This window comes from Mesocricetus auratus, unplaced genomic scaffold, assembly GCF_017639785.1.
Source record: "Mesocricetus auratus isolate SY011 unplaced genomic scaffold, BCM_Maur_2.0 Super-Scaffold_100010, whole genome shotgun sequence".
Taxonomy (NCBI): Eukaryota; Metazoa; Chordata; class Mammalia; order Rodentia; family Cricetidae; genus Mesocricetus; species Mesocricetus auratus.
The window spans coordinates 28,744,455-28,762,328 of record NW_024429194.1 but is presented as its reverse complement, the minus strand read 5'-3'; the positions used below and the strand labels follow the sequence as shown (position 1 = coordinate 28,762,328).

General features: G+C 36.9%; 1 protein-coding gene across 2 annotated transcripts in view; it reads right to left on the bottom strand.

Moving 5' to 3' along the window:
- Window positions 1–17,874, bottom strand: part of Cul3 (cullin 3) — a 74,935-nt gene that overhangs the window by 23,912 nt on the left and 33,149 nt on the right. For both annotated transcript variants that reach the window (XM_040753231.1, XM_040753232.1), the window contains exons 3-5: window positions 17,025–17,138; window positions 1,811–1,971; window positions 578–692 (exon numbers count right to left, since the gene is read on the bottom strand). In XM_040753231.1, coding sequence (XP_040609165.1) covers window positions 578–692; window positions 1,811–1,971; window positions 17,025–17,138 — 390 coding nt within the window. The remainder of the gene's footprint in view (window positions 1–577; window positions 693–1,810; window positions 1,972–17,024; window positions 17,139–17,874) is intronic.

Sequence of the window (17,874 nt, the reverse complement as noted above, 5' to 3'; positions counted from 1 at the left end):
CTAGCTATCAACCAATTTGGAAGAAAGCAGCAACTCCGTTTTTGTTTGTTTATATGTAAATTATCAAGCTCTATTTTAATAAACATGTAATGGTTCTTTTTTTTTTTTTTTTTAAATCATATTATCAGCGTTAAACAGTACTGTAGTAAGACGTCTGCTCAGGCACCACTACATTTTCTCTGTAAAACAGTGTTTAAGGAAGGATGCATGGTTACCAGTATCTTACAGCTCTTTTGACATTTGTCAGTACTCGGTGCTATTACCATACTTCATCATTAATTTGTTCTAATATAGCCTATATAGAATTTAATTGGTTTGAAATGGCATGTAATTTTTGACAATTTTACTTTCTTGAGATCAGCTTTTACTTTCCTAACCAATTAGGCAAATATGGAATCATACACACTGTTAATATTTTATTGTATTAGTAACTGATAGAAAAAAGGCCTGCAGAAAGATTTCATTAGTGATATAGTATCTGTGACTTTATAGTAATCAAATACAATAAAATCTTAAGGGCACTTCTAAGTTTAGGTTTGTAACATACAATTTTCATAGGTGTGTAGGAAAGGTTTACCTGAAAAAATTCTGCAGACATTTCCAAAAAAGGAGCCTCAAAATCTTCCTCATAGACTGATCTTCCTTCAAGACCTAAAATCATTAACATCTGGCAAGCATTTCTTATTGCTCCTCTGTCAAAAGAAGTTCAATTAATTGGTAATCAAATATATTAAAGACATGTAAAATATGTAAAAGTTGAAATACCTTTGTAACATTTAGCTTTCATCAAAGTGACCAGTTTTCCTTAGGAAACTCATTTATTAAGTATGGATATGGAATAATTTTAATCTTGACTATGCAGCTCTTTATCAAGTTATCCTTATCTTGTCACACAAAAAATTTTAAAGAAAATATTCCTTAAATTTTATTTACTTAAAAATACAGAGGTAAGTTTTAATGGGATATGAATGGAGAGGAAAAGTTAGAGAGTCAAGTTAGTAAACCAGATAACAGGACAATCTACACCTAAAACCAAGGCAATACAAGGTTTTTTAATAAATGGCTTTTGTGCAATCATGATTAAACATCCAAGTTCAATCATAAGAATTCTGCTTGCTCACTGCTCCTCTGACACCAAAGACAAATCTCACATGTTTCAAGCCACTTTACCAGCAACGTCACATAAATGGTAAGAAAAGTGATAGGGCAAGACATGGAAGTGGTTCTGGATATTTTAGGTTCCATTCAATATTTTTCTACCAAAAATAAAGAATCAAATTTAGACAAAAGCTCACCAAAGCACAATGGCATATGCCTATGGTTTAGGCTTTTGGGGAGACTGGAAAAGAAGTATGTGAGTTCAACACTGCTCTGCGAACATACTGAGACCCTGTACTAAAATACAATGGGGTACTACAGATGCGGCATTAGCATGGGTGAGACCCTAGATTCAATTCTCAGGAATGCAAAGAAAACAAAGTATTTTTTAAAAACATTAGAGGAAGGAGAACTTTAAAAATAGCCCTTAGAGAAAAAAAAAATCTAAAAGACTAAAAGTTTATTACATAGCAAAAAAGAATCAAATGATACGTTTTGTTTCTTCCAAAATGGAAAAACTTATTTTAAAAAATAAAAAAAGCGTAAGATGGTGTCCTTAAATTCTGGGTAACTGAGAACAGTGAAAGCCTTTGAAGATTTTAATAATTATTGAACATTGAAGTTTTTTAATTGTGTTAATGAAATTATGACATCAATTAGTTTTTTTAAGATATAAACACTAAAAAACCAAAAGTAAGGATAAATGGTATACCTGTCTACAACTTCTCCTTTCCGCTCTCTGGCAATCATATCCAATAAAGTTTGCCGAAGATGATCCCTAATACACCCATAACGTACAACTTGATCTCGAAAAATTATTAATCCCAAATTGTAGACATTTTCTACATTATTTTGTTGTACATACACACGGTCCTGCAGTTAAAACAAATAATGTTAAGTAAATTTGATGTAAATAAAATAATCATCACAACCTACAATACAAATATCTTAAGCACTTTGGAATTTCTAGTACCTCTCAAGTTATGTAAAATTAAATCTTTACAATTTACCATGATTACTAAAACAAATTAAAAAACATTTTGTCTACTATATAGCTAAAGTGGGTAAAATGGCAGGTTCTGGTAATTGCAACAAGTCTTGTTTCAACTACATCATAAGCCTATGGAACATTTCAAAATTATTATCAGGAAACATACCAGAGAGTCAACGAGAGTATAAAGAACACTGAGAAACTTAAATGTAGCTATATACAATTAGTAATACTCATCTATAGCAAATGCTTGACATGTGTGGTTAATTACCATCAAGTAAGACAAAGGTTGCAATTTGCAGCATGACCTTCAAGTAAAAGACTGGACAGTAAGATAAGATACACTGAAATGTATGTCAAGTGTTTTTGTTTACTGCTTATTAGCACTGAGAAGGAATTCAGCCTGCAGGGGAACAAGAGCATTTTCACAACTTACTCCAATAGGAATCTCCTTGTTACTACATTGTTGATTTTATGTAATACAGTAATAACGTAGTCCTAACCATTTAAAATCCTTGCAAGGTTTCTATGTTTTTGCAGATGTTTCCATGTTAATTTAAAAAGACCCTTTACTAATCTTAAAAAGGGATAAGACTTCTTTGTAGACCAGGCTGATCTTAAACTGAGACCCCTGCATCCTGAGTGCTGGAATTAGAAGTACAGACTTTTGTAATATAATTTTATAAACGACAGTCTGGAGAATTAAGAGCTCTTAACAGTGGCAGGATTGGAATGGCCTGTTTGTAAAAGCTGCCTTGTTGGGTTCCTTATGCTTTATTTACTTTCCATCTCAATGTTTCTTTTCTAGTTTTGGTGATAACTATTTTTGACATTTTTTTGCATCCATGTTTTTACATGGTAACAGCATACATTTGGGACCTATCAGAACTTTAACACAAATTTGGTCATATTTATGTATAAGCATATTCTACTGTAAATGCTTGGTTTTCTCAATTTAGAACTGTTGCTTATTTCACTGTGTAGTAAACAGTATACTTATCAATTTTAAAAGTTATGATTAATAAAAGAAAGGTATATGCCACCAAAAAAAAAAGGGATAGGACTTAAAATGCCATCCCCAAAAGACAGATCATACATTAAGGACTAATTTTAAATGTTGTAATCTCATGATCAGACCAAACTGAAGATATGTTACTACCAACATTAGTAACTCTCTGACTGCAAAGAGTGCAAACCAAATTGCCTTCTTGTAACTTGCCTTTCAAAATTCAGACATTTTAATATAAAATATTCTTAAAAAGCATTTCAAAGTTCCATAAAGAAATATTCATTTCATCAAGCATAAAGATAAACCACATTTTAAATCTATTTATAGTTCTCTCGAGTTATCCCTTGCCAAGCAGTCTACAGTAGACATGAACCTTCCCAAGCTAGGGAGGCAGACTGTGAGGCAAAAGAGGGAATCAAACAAACAAACAAACAAACAAAAAGGATGGGCTACCACTTCATGCCCATCCTTTCACAGAACTGGGTAAGGAGTCAGATCCTGCTACTGATTTACTCATAGTTTACTTCACAAATCAACTTGTAAACAAACCATCTATAATACAGTATCTGAGAAAGAATAGTTTTTCAGACCTTGCTAAAAACAACTATAAAGATTGGCTAACAATTTTTAAGAAAGCACTACTTGTTTAAAAAGTACCAACTATGATGAAGAGATCGGTAGGAGTTCGGTCTGTCTATAGCTTTAACAAGATGATCTTCATGTCAAATTTCTTCCTCTAAAAAGTCCTGGGGTTCCTATTATTCCCAACAGATAAGAGTTAAGGAGGGACTTGGCTCTATCCACAGATATTAAAGCTTCTACCATTTTAGCAAAATGCATCCTTTTCCTCCCGATGGCTCAAACGCAACAAGACACCTGTTTACTGGGATATGAAAGATCAAACTCAGAATACAAAATCCATGTCTAAAGGTGCCAAAACACACTATGCCAGGGTATAGCTTTTGAGAAAGCTAACCTCCAGAAGTGGGCCACATGATTTTACTACAAGAAATGGTATTAAAGTCATGCTACAGAAAAGCAAGTGGCTGCAGGCTCATAAGCAATCAGTATGCAAAATGAGGGAAAGCTCAGTTCTACTATTCCTATCTAGTGTTCATGTTAAACAATGTTTGCTTTCAAGACTAAACAGGTGCTGGGGGGGGGGGGGGAATACATCCATAAACCCAGCACTCAGTAGGCTAAGAAAGGAGAATCCAAGTTCTAGGTCAGTTTGGGCTATACAAAGAGAAGCAAGCCATCTTTAAAAAAACAAGCAACAAACAAAAATGTGGATCCTTGGTGATAGCTCTCTGGGTAAAGGTGACTGCTACCAAGCATAATAATCTGAGTTCCACTCACAGGACAACACAGGTAGGAGAGACCCCCCGACCCCTCCAAGTTTTCTTCTGACTTCCATACATACACAAAGTAAGTAAACATAATAAAAATTTAAAAGCCCAGAGTTATGAAAATAATTAAGTGGAGTATTTAGGGCACAAATTCTAAGACTAACCTTTAGGTTATATATATTGTAAGTCTGAAAACTTAGTTCTGTACATGGGAAGTCTTTATGAAAAGTCTGACTTAGATCAACAGTTCCACACTTTTAACAACTTGCCAATACACTGATGAGCCAGAGAAGTCACAGGTTACTCACCTACACTTTCCTGACTGACCTCACTACAGCCAAAGCTATAAATGCTCTAAGTATCAGTGAAAGTTGGTGAATTAAGCTGTCAAGAGGGTTAATTAAACTCAATTTCTCATATGAGCATCTATAATGATGTTTTCATTCATTTCTTACAATAGGAAAAGAACAAAACATTTTAAAAAATCTTTACCAATATTAAATAATTACCTACTGGTAAGCAAGAAGGAAACACTAAAAACTTAAACTCACACTTTTATTTAAAAGCCCCCAACAACAAAATACCCATAAACTATGTAGTAACTGTCAGAACATGTTTGGATGAACCTCAAATAAGCCTAATCACAAGGCAATCATCTTACCAAAAAGCAACAGAAGTATTTTCAAACAAGGATCCTTTCAAGCCATGAAATACAGGTTTAAAAAGGCCTAAAACAATGAAGGCAGAAACAACAGTAAAAAGCCAGAGCACAAAAAAGGTTCTACAGAATCACAAAAAGCAGTCTAATTAGCTCATAGTTTACAAAATGAACCAAGTATTTCATTTTGTACAAAGGGCACCAGGCAAGGTGTAAAACAATAAGCTGTACATTTAATTGCGTGAATACAGTACTACCTACCGATAAACTTAGTAGAAAAGCATAGGATATATTATTACTAAAAAAACCTGCTGTGGAAACTTGAATGCTTTAAACTTAATCATGGTTTCAACCACTGTAAAGTGGACTCCAATCTTTCACAAGGATGTGGAAAAATTTAAATAACATTCTAGTTGTTGAGAGAAAAAACAATCTTGTAAATCATCTACCAAAACACAAGATGAATGAAAACCATGTTTGTATAAAGTTATATAAATTCTATCAATGCACTGCTCTCCACTGTAAAATTATATAATCTGTGAGCAGAAGAAAAAATGTGATACCAGGAAATAATCTCCAGTAGACCTATGTGAGTTCAGAAGACAGGTATTCAAGTTATACAATTCAGTGGTTAGGAACGCTGGATCAGGAGTTGGAGAAACGACTTAGTGGTTAAGAGCACTGGCTGCTCTTCCAGAGGATCCAAGTTCAATTCCCAGCACCCACATGGTGGTGGCTCACAATGGTCTATAACTCCACTCCTGGAGATCTGATGCCCTCTTCTGCCCTTGGCAGGCACTGCACAAATGAGAGACAGACATCAACAAGCAAAAAAAGAGCACAGATTCAAGGAGTATTTTTTTAACTCAGTCCTATTAGTAAGTAGGATCTTTATACTGTTTCCTTATTCATAACATCCACCTCAAATGGCAACCATTTGCAATATCGACAATAGAAAGAACTGCCAAAGCTACCACACTTAGCCTTCAAATTTAAAAATAAAAACCTACTAAATAAAATCTAAAGCCAGGTGTGGTGGTACATACCTTGAATCCCAACACTCAGGAGGTAGAGGCAGGAAAATCCTGAGTCTGAGGTGAGCCTAGGAGTTCTAGGACATCCAGGGCTACACAGAGAAATTCTGTCTCAAAAAAACCAAATAAATAAAATAGGCAAAAACTCAGAACAAAACAAGAGCAACAGGTAAGAAACAAGCAGGAAGTGGTAGTCCGGATGCAATAGGAAATAGCATCAACGTCTGTCAAAAATTAAAACCAGAGTCAGCCTATGGCTGAGCAGTTGCACTTCTAGGTACACACCCAAATAACAGAAAGAAGGGTCCTGGGGGAAATACGCATTCCAATAGTCACAACAGCAATTTCCACAAGCTCTAGAAGTCACAATTAAAATGACCACGGATGAGAGGATGGGACTGACAAAATATGTATATATAAAATGAAGTATTGTTCAGACTTCAAAAACAAAGAAAGATATTCCATAAAACAGAGGAGCAGATGCTAAGTGAAAAAGAACAAATACTGTACTGCTCTACTTATACACAGTACCGACAGCAATCAAACTCACTGATGCAAGACTGGAGAGGTTAACGGGTAAAGAGCTCCAGCCCCCCCCCTTTTTTTTTTTTGGTTTTGCAAGACAGGGTTTCTCTGTATTGTTTTGGAGGCTGTCCTGGAACTAGCTCTTGTAGACCAGGCTGGTCTCGAACTCAAAGAGCTCTGCCTGCCTCTGCCTCTCGAGTGCTGGAATTAAAGGCTGAGTTCCAGTTTTCTAAGAATTCTACAGGATGTTGTTCGCCATAATCTTAAAAATCCAAACCATCATCATCACCATCACCACCACCACCACCACCACCACCAACACACATCCCAGTGTTTAAAAACAAAATGGCAATTCAAACTTGCTGGGGTCAAGAAAGGCAGGTACAATTAGAATAGTACTACATACTAGCACTAATACACTTACTGTCACTTAGTATCTCCTGAAAGGTCAAGCACAATGTCATGGGCTAGTACATGGAGACTGACTATTAAACAGACAAAGGTTCTGAGGAGGAAAGAAAGAACCAAACTCAGCTCATCATGAGATGGTTACTTGAATGTGTGTTGCTGACACGAACACAGCCATGTCAAGGAACCCAATGTTCAGATCCACGGGAACTGGCAAAGCTTCCTCTGATTCAAGTGGGTAATTTGACAGTTTAACTATCAGCCACAGCTTCCTGCTCTGTCTGAGACAACTACAACCTGAGAGACTTCTCTAAATTGAGATTAGCTAAATCGCCTGCCTCAGCTCTGTACCATACACCCGCCTTCTCCATTCAAGATCCACAAAATAAAAGTGCCGACTGAGTTTTTAGATGGCTGTTAGTGGTGGGTCTCCATTAGAGAGCACAGACCCATTCCATCTTAGCTTTTCTACAACTGTGTCTGTGTTCTTTCTGCATTCCCGTTTTGACCCAGTCAGGTTTCCAGAACTAAGCCATGTAGGACTTGGGTAATTACTGAAAGACAAAAAAATCCAAACCAAAATAAAATGCAAAAACACAGCAGAACAAAGAGAACAAAACATTAAAATGCTAACTGACAGACTTGCCAGTCTAAAAGTCAGGCATGGCAATATGCAAAACAGCTTGGTTAACACCCCAGGCTTTCAGCTGGTATCTCACAGGGGCTAGAGCCAGATGTAAAGAGCTGTATCGTAGAAAGAAGAAAAAGGCTTTTGATGTATCAATGGACAGCCTAACTGCCAGGGTGCCCATGGTTTCAGAGTTTAAGTGTTCCCATGATGGTTTTAAGAACTGCTCATAAGCCAGGTGGTGGTGGCACACGCCTTTAATCTCAGCGCTCAGATCTCTGTGAGTTCGAGGCCAGGATGGTCCAACAGCCTCCAAAACACTACAGAGAAACTCTGTCTCGATAAAACCAAAAAAAAGAACTGCTCATAACTGATCTTGGAAAGTGACTTATTCAGGAGACTTCTGCAATCACTTTCAACATAAAATGCAAGAAACCAATTTTCAAAATTTTAGTCGTCATTCCCAAGTTAGGATTAACTGTTTAAGAGGATTTCTACATTAGGACACTGCTGATTGAAGAGAAAGAACCTGAAACCAGTGCCAATCACTACTGAATTACAACACAAGGGGAACACTAGTTCAATTCTGGGTTTACCACCACTTCTACTAGACAGAGAAGATTTGTATGACTAATATTCTAAGGTAGGACAGCAAAGTGGTGAAGACCACACGCATAGAAATGAAAAAGACTGGGAAATCAGCTCACTACTCTGGTTGTACAGAAACTGATAATCTTACTAAATCAATCTCCCTAACCCCAATTCTTAATGACTATACCTTCAATTTCTTTATCCATAAAATGGAGGCAATACTATTCAACTTATGAGTCGTATATGTAAAGGCTAGAGAGAACTATGTAGTAATAGATATTTACTGTCATATACTCAGGGAAGTATTTTTATTGCTTAACTATTTTTAATGTTATAATTACTTAAAAACAATGATAAAACTTATCATGAAGTCTAAACCATAAAGAGCTTAAATAGTGTCTGGCCCACGTTACAGACTATGACAGTGTTGTCAGCTATCCTTAAGTAGATCGCTCATCTACTTATCACTGAGTAGATGTATTGTTGCTATCAATTCAGTTTAAGAGTTCTTACAGAAATTGTGATCCGCTTAATACCAATCTACCCACACTCTGTTTTCCTTCCTTTCCCCCATTCCCCAGATACAATATCTTGCTGTTCACTTTCAGTATTAAAATAGTTCAAAGCCTAAGAGCTGAAAGAATCCTGAAAATTCAGTGATCGAACCAACACATCCTTACCAGATTCTATAGATGGCTTCATGCCCCTGCTACGAAAATAAAAGCAAGTCTTGTGTGGTACATAAACATACACATGCCTACTTCTAGGAGAGGATCCAGGAATTCCAACCATGCAATAAGAATTCTCTGGCTCTCAGAAAGCACCAGAGCTTTTTTTATACAATAATATAGTTCATGGATATGGAAAAGAATGCTTGCCCAGAGGGTTAAATAAGTAAATTAATGAATGACAAAGCAGGAAATACAGCCAAGACTCTTAATTCATTATTAAGCATTTTATCACTGCTTCAAACTTCCCATATAAACTTGCAGTACTCCACTCCAAAGTAAGCTTTATTCCATATACTTCATCAAGAAATGTGTGCTGTAAGCACAAACAAACCCTGTACACTGTTTCAAACCACACAAAATCTTAGAACTGAACTTAGTGCCACTCTTAACAAAACTATTTGCAATAGCTATCTGCTAGGAAAAGGAAATCAGTCTTCTCCAATGGAGAGTCACTTGGGTATATCAACCACATTCCAGGGGAATTCCCATGCACAGGAGTAGTTGGCCAACACAAAATAAACTCCAGGGTTTTGTATACATTTTGCTTCGTTATTTTTTGTCTTACTGGGTTTTTTGTTTGTTTTGACTTGAATTTTCTTTTAAGTGAGAGAGGAATCAATGGGAGAACATGAAGTCAGGTGGGTAGACCTGGGAGGAGTAAAAATATGATCAAAATGTAAACAATATTAAAAAGGCTGTAAATATAATACAAAACCCAGTTCTGAATACTCTAATGAGGTCCAGACAAAGTGGAAAGGAAAGTTACTGTGATCCACATGAGCCAAACCCCTTCTGTTCCGTGGAGGATAAGGACAATCTATTAACACTTTTTTTCAAAGATCAACACAGAATGTATTTGTTGGGATTACTGGCCATGGTTTCTGAACACATTTATGTATTTTTGTCTTCCTACTAATTCCTTTATCTACTCCCAAATTCCTTATGTGTCGTTTTTTTCTTCCTCATCTGTCTTAGTATACCTTTAAGAGACCATGTTAAAATGTTATAAAAGGAAGAGAGTGACATGGACTATGGAGTGACAGCTGGGCAACCTGCATGGGACTAAACTAGGCCCTCTGAATGTGGGTGACAGGTGATCTGATCAATTGCGGGGGTGGGTGGGGCTGGCAGTGGGACCAGAACTTACTCCTGATTCAACTTGGTATGCCAGATGTTGTGGACTCCCCAAGGGAGACCATACTCCCAATGAGGAGTGGATTGGGGGTGGAGAGGAGGAGGTGGAATAAGAGACGGGGTGGGAGAATAGGAAGGAGGGGGAACTGGGGTCGGCATATAAAATAAAAAATAATTTTTAAATAAAAAATTACATTTAACTAAAAATGCTAAGCAGCAAAACAATTTAATCTGCGGGAAAAAATTAAATGAAAGAAAAAACTAGTTTTTCGTAATTTTTAGACATAGTTGAACAGAGACATGCTCATCAAGGAGAATATGTAGGTAATGAATAATATGTAATAATTAATAAAAATTAAGTGGCCAAAGTAAAAAAAAGAAAAAAGAAGGGAGCGGGACAGCGATTGTGGTGTTGATCACCCTTGAGTGAATTAAAAATGGGTGATGTCACCCAGGCGGTGGTAGCGCACACCTTTAATCCCAGCACTCGGGAGGCAGAGGCAGGCGGATCTCTGTAAGTTTGAGACTGGCCTGGTCTACAAGACCTAGTTCCAGGACAGTTTCCAAAGCAACAGAGAAACCCTGTCTGAAAAAAAAAACCAAGAACCAAAAAACATCACGAACCAAAACGGAAACAAATGTCTTGTGACTTTTAACGTGTACCATAATTTAATTCATAACCAAAATTCTGATCATTGAATGGCTAAAAATGTTTTTGTTGGAGAGTCCTGATTTAAGTAAAAATGACTTGGTAGTAAAGTGGATATGGTCTCTTATAAATAACAAAAAAAGTTATAAAGGGCATGCATGGTACATTGTTTATAAAAGGAATATAAAAATAGATTTCAGAATATTAATTGGCTCTAGCCAATCATTTAGTCCCTCTCTCACAAAGACAGAAATGGTTTTCTATTCCTTTGATGTTAATTCTAGTTGCTAAAGGCAGCCTACAAAACATTTATAAACGAAATTCTCCCTTATTTATTTCCATAGTATACAGAAAAAAACAGATGTTAATAGTTTACAATTAACACAAACAACTAAAACTAATATAACATTACTCTAGAAAATACTCAAATAAGGCTAGGAATGTAGCTCAATTGGTAGAGTACCTGCCTACCATGCATGAAATCTTAGGTTCCCTCCTCACTATCGGAGGCATGATGGCACCTTCTTGCAATTCCAGAACCCAGAATGGAGATAAGAGGATCAGAATTTCCCAGTCATCTTCTGCATCAGAGCGAGTTTCAGGCCAATCTAGATTACATGAAATTCTGCACCAAAAATAATTCAAATCTTTTCCCATTAATTAGTTTTCTCAATAATCCAAACTGACAATGAAACCTCCCCCAATCAGCCACAAACTATCTTACAAGCTACTTGTAAGGAAACAATGAATGTGCAGCTGCAGCCAAAGTTCAGCCCTTGTACTTTCTCACAGCAAAAGACCTAGTCCCAGCACCCACACAGTGAAGCACAACAAACTCTAACCTAGTTACAGGTGACTTGATACCCTCTTCTCATCTCCAAGGGTACAAACACACACACGCGCACGCAGGCAGGCAAGCTCACACACAAAAATAAATGAATCCAAAACAAACAAGCAAAAAACAAAACTAAAAAGTGAATGAAAAAAAGTGAATTTAACTAAAGCAGTTAGTTATAAACTCTACTGCCTTCACCTGCCAAATAGGTAATGCAAATCTCACTCCTCCCCATGAAGGCTGAAGAGTCTATGTCAAAGAGGGAATAGGAAGTTTTTAAGAGTCAAAGGTGCTTGATGACATCAAGGAAGCTTGTTTCCAAATACATGAAAGTTGCATATCAAATATGATAGTATGACAAGACCTGAATAAATTCAAACCAGAAAAATAATCCCAGCTCAGAGGAGAGGAAAACTCAAGTCATCTTTAATGGTATACACGGATGCACCAACACATGGTATATCCACAACTACTCACATCCAGGAATACTTGGCCAACACAGACTGGACCTGATACACAGAGAGAACATGAAGTTGGATGGGTAGGGTAGGGAGGTGGGGGAAGGATATGGGAAGCGTTGAGGGCAGGGAAGACTATGATCAAAACTTGTATAAATTCTCAAAGAATAAAAATATAAAAATAATAATGCATATTAATACTTCAAAATTACTTCTTTTCAACATAAACACATTTTTTGTTTTAAAATGTCATTTCTGGTATATTTTAATAAAAAAACTAGAGTAGTTCATCTATTTAAAAAGTGTAAAACAGGAAAATGAAGGACATAAAGATAAAAAATGGCTATGGAATGAAGATATTCTTTCTGAATCTAAAATAAGACTTTAATAAGCATTTTGAAAAGGCAGTCAATTCAAAAAGGTAATGTAATATGCTGCTTGCATGTGCCTAGGTTTGTACAAGGAGCTGCACTAGGCTTTATAACACACAATGGTTATACAGGCATTCATTGTTCTTGTCCTCAGTTCAGACAAGTAGATAAACCACACAATACAGTTAGGACAATAGTCCACCTTTTCTGAAGGTTTGCTTTCAGTGGCTCCAAATAGTGAATGAAAAATTTTGGAAATAAACAATTTCTAAGTTTCTAATCACACCATCTCATTTTGACCAAATTCAATCAATGCTCTGTCTAGAATTTCCACACTGCATTAGCCAGCACCCTACCCCCAACTTCCACTTATGAACTCAGTTTTCAGATCCACAAAGTAATTCTTTTATTCAAATAATTCTTATACAACATAATAACTCCAAATTTCAGTAAGTGGTGGGATAGAGGTACACATTGTAATGATTGCTATGAACGTTGCTGAAGAAAAGTTTTCAGTACAAAGAAAGTGTATTTTTAACCAACAGGACAGGAGACTGCTAATAAAAACTGTTCATTTTCCTTGAGACAGGGTTTCATGTAGCCTAGGCTGGTCTCTAACCCACTCTGTGACTGAAGATGATCTTCAAAACTCCTAATCCTCTTGACTTTGCCTTCTATGCAGGGATCATAGGTGGGTCACCACTAATTCCACCCCAGCTTTGACAAGAAATTTTAAAACATTAAGTCGGAACAAGTTCAGACTTTTTCAAAACAGAGGACATAAGAATTCTCAAGGTGGTATTTTTTTGTACTAAGTAAGGAGAAAACCAAATGAACAAACAAACAAAAAAAAAATCAAAGAACACCTGGGAGAGATCTGCCAAACAGGATAGAATAGTGCCTAGCAGATGCTTTAAGATTAGTCCGTACATACACATTTACTTCTAAAACTAGTTACACTAATTTCACGAAAGAAATGGAAGAGGACTGGTCTTGGCCAATAGACCAGAACAGAAGAGGAAATCAGATTCTAGCAGCGGAAGATGCAGGACAAAGAAATTAAGGAAAAGTCGGTTTCTGTATGGGCAACTAGAATGACAACTATGAGTTCATTTGGAGATGCCAAGTCTGAGTGCTTTGAAGACAATGAAGTGTGACAACAACTAAACAATGTGAGCCCAACCTCTGAGAATTGTGTTATATATATATATATGTACGAAGAAAAACCAGAAGTCCAAAGACCCCCTTGATTTACAGAGGAGGAGGGTGTGGACGAGGAGCAGTAGCTGAGAAGGCAAAGGCAGAAGGTACTGCGTCACAGTAAGCAGGGCCCAATACATTAAAAGAAAAGTGCAGCCAGCTGTGCCAATGCTGATAAAAAGAAGAGGATGAGCAGTGCTCTCTGTACCTTTTCCCTCCATTGTGAACCCAGTAAAGGAAGAAAAAAAAATCTGACGTAGATGCTTAGCTGGGATGTGTTTAAAAAGTAGATATAAAAAAGAGAAAGCAAGTTTCTACATTTGTTAATGAGACATTTACCTGAGAGGCAGGTAAGAATCCTGGAAAATGGTACTCCATCAGAAAAATCTAGTTGAATTTTATCCTAAACATGAGTGGCTTGAACATGCCCAATACTGAAAAGATCAACTAAAAACAAAAACATTAGAACTTCCAAATACTTAAGGGTACTGACCAGTTGTTTAGTAGGGTTTATGGCCCCTAATATAGCTTTATTAAAAACAAAAACTTAAAACCTGGCCTATAACAGAAGTGGGAAAAAAACAAAAGAAGTACACACAGCACTCAGGTGCTACCTATAATTTCACTTTTCTGAGAGAGAGATAGCAAAGTCTTTTACTAGGAAGGAAGTCAGAGGGCAGAACTAGAAGAATGGAGAGCAACAGCCAGGAGAGCCCTTTCACCAAACACAAGGAGTCTAAACATGGACAATGAGGAGGGCTACCAGAAGGCCTGTGACAGTGGACAATCCTGACACTGACCCATTTAGTATGACGTTTCCTCCAGCAGAATACAGGAAAGGGTAGAATAAGTCACTGGATCGATCCAGCATTGTGCTACCATATATGCCATTAAAAAAAATAAGGAGTTAGAAGAAATATTAATATTGGCTAGTTTTTACTGAGTTCATTATTATGGCCATGCTTTATATAAATGGTTTCATATAAGCTAATCAATCGGTAGTTTTTTCATTTTAGAAATGAGTAACATTGACAGGAATTAATGAACTGTTTGACATGGTCATGTGAGAAAGAAGCAGAGCTGTGCCAGGCATTGGTGGTGCCCGCCTTTAATCCCAGCTCTCAGGAGGCAGAGGCAGTCGGATCTCTGTGAGTTCAAGGACAGCCTGGTCTACAGAGCGAGTTCCAGGACAGCCTCCAAAGCTACAGAGAGAAACCCTGTCTTGACCCCCCCCCCAGTTGTATACAAACCTTGAAATTTCAGTAATTTCAAAACAGAAATGAAACAACTTTACAAAATGAGTACACATACTTTTAAAATAGTTGATCATTAATAGACAATGGATGATAAAATTCCAATTTAACTGTTAGCCACTGGTACTAAATTGACTCACTCCTGTTAAAACTGCAAAGAGAACAAGAGGAGCTACCTAGCTTCCTTCACACCTGTGCGTCAGACATTTTGTTTTCACATGCTATCTCATTTATCCTAAAAGTGTTAACACAAGGTAGATCCATAACCTGACAAAGAAAGCGGTTTCCTTAGTAGACCTTTTATTTCATCCTAGAAAACTAAGGTGACCTCTCCCTCACCCTTTTGCCACTAAGCCCTCACAAAATCAGGAGTAAAGGCTTGCTTGAATTCACTCAGCAGAACAAAAAAAAAAAACCTCTAGCTGCTTGTTCTCACTGGAAATACTTCCCGAACATTGCTTTCTTCCTTCTATTAAGTGAAGAAAACTAGGACAAGCTTTTGTTGTTATACTGCAACTAAAGAACTGAAAATAAAATTCCTGAAGAGAGTAAAGGGCTGAACTAAAATCCCTATATCCAATTCTCTAACAAACACTGATAGCAAGGGCTGGAGAGATAGCTCACTGTTGAAGAGCACTGGCTGCTCTTCAGGACCCTAGGCTCAATTCCCAGCATCCACACTGTGGTTTACAACTACTAACTCCTGTTCACAAAATTCAATGCTCTTTTCTGGCTTCCGTAGGTACTACATATACATGGTGTAGAGACACACATGAAGGCAAAACACTCATGCACATAAGCAAAGAAATAAAACACAGGGATAACAAGTCATTAGAACTAATTCTGTAGTGATGCAATAAACTAAACTGAAATAATTTAGACTTTTTCTATAAACTTGCAAGTAGTTTTTAACTGATAATAAAATATGAGGCTGGGAACACGTCTTCAATTTGAGCACTCAGGAAGCAGAATCTGAGGGCAGCCTGGTTTACAGAATGAGTTCCAAGACAGCCAGGGATACAAAGAGAAGCCCTGTCTCAAAAACAAACAAACAAAAAACAAAACAGAAACCAAAAACTGAGGGGGGGGGGGCTCAACGGCCAGAGAGTAAAACCCAAGGTTTCTCAAGCCATCTCATTAACACCTTTTTCTTGACTGATAAAAAATGAAAAACAGCAACAAAGTGAATCTGATTATATATCTAATGAAGCTCATATCTTAAAACAAACTAACTGTAGCAATATACTGGCAAGAATTTACAGAAGAGATGGATGGCAGGCTATGAAGACTACAGCTATGAGAAATTGTTTATATTAATAAGGCATTTTGTTGCTGAAAGTATTTATAGTTAGGTTTAACAAACTTAGAACATTCAGCTTTCAACTCATGTTACTACCTTTACCTCAGGGAAGAAGTACTAAATAAAGGCCTTTTAACACCAAACCCAGAATTTGCCAATATAGATAGCATAGCTACTCTAGCTAGTCAGATTTCTCTGGGGGCCCTTAGCTCCACCTTTCAAGGCTGGATATACAGATGAGTCACTGTACCTACTCAGCATTCGTATGGGTTCTGGGGATCCAAACCCCAGTCCTCTTGCTTGCTTGACAAGTGTTTTACCACTCAGCTGCCTCATCTCTCTAGCCCAGTAAGACTATTTTAAAAGTCATGCCTTTTCAGTGTTTTACTCTAATATTAAAAGGAATGTGAATGACTAACATTTCATTTACATAGGTTGAGGGTGGTCTTTACAAAGGAAATATTTTTACTTAAGAAACAAAACCTGGAGAGATGGCTTAGTGGTAAAGAGCACTTGCTGTTCTGGCAGATGACCAGAGTCCAATTCATATTACCCACATGGTGGTACATTACTATCTGTTAACTCTAGTTCCTGGGGAGACAATGTCCTCTGACCTCTAAGGTCACTGCAGCAAGTGGTGCACTTACAAGCATGCAGGCAAAACACTCATACATAAAATAGTCTTAAAAAACAAAAAACACCTTCTACAAAGATGTAGCCAGTATCCAATTATAACTGACAGAAAGTCACTGTTCTGAAATGTCTCATTTTTTAAGGGAAAGAGAAGAAAAACTGTACTTACCATATACATTAGTATGTCTCTAATCATCACCATGGCTGTTTGATGATCATTCCAAGCTTGATTTAATGTTTGAAGAAAGTTGTTATTCAATGAATTTAGTACATCTTCTCGCACCTATTAAGAGAACAATTCATTAGTTTATGCATATAAACACACACACACACACACATATATATATATACATGCATGTATTATTTTTTTCAATAAAGTAATCAAATAGAATCCTTAGCTTTAAAGAAATACATTATAGGCCAGTCAGAAGTTAATCTATAACCTATACACAGCAGACTTAACAAATGTGCTCATAAAAAGCAACCTCCTAGGTATTTCAAACTACCCAGTGGCTTAACATCATAAAATAAAATCTCAAATCCTCATAATGAACAAGACTTTATTCCTGGCCCCAGACTACCAGGCCCAATATTCTCCTCACACACTTCCCTGGGTATGAACCTAAAAGTGCCTGCCAAAGCTAGGTCTCTGAGGAGCTCTGTGAGTTTGGAAAAGTGATTTCACCTACAGAACTTGATTTCCTAACATACAAAAAAGTATCGACTTGCAGGATTGAAATGAGAACAATATACTAAGGTACAGAAAACAGTGCTGTTAATTCTCTAGGCACAATAACTGTAACCCTCCAGCAGCAGCCATGACTGGTCATTGTCCTGCTCACTCAAATCATGAGGCCTCACTTCACTTTCTTCTACTCAAACTTCCCCCCAGTCTTCACCAGCCTCTTCCAGGTCTCCTCTCCCCACCTACACTATTTCAAAATCTCTATATATACACATTCTACTTCTACTTCTTCACCTTCTGCTTAATTTTCCTTCTCACTAGTATCTGACTACAT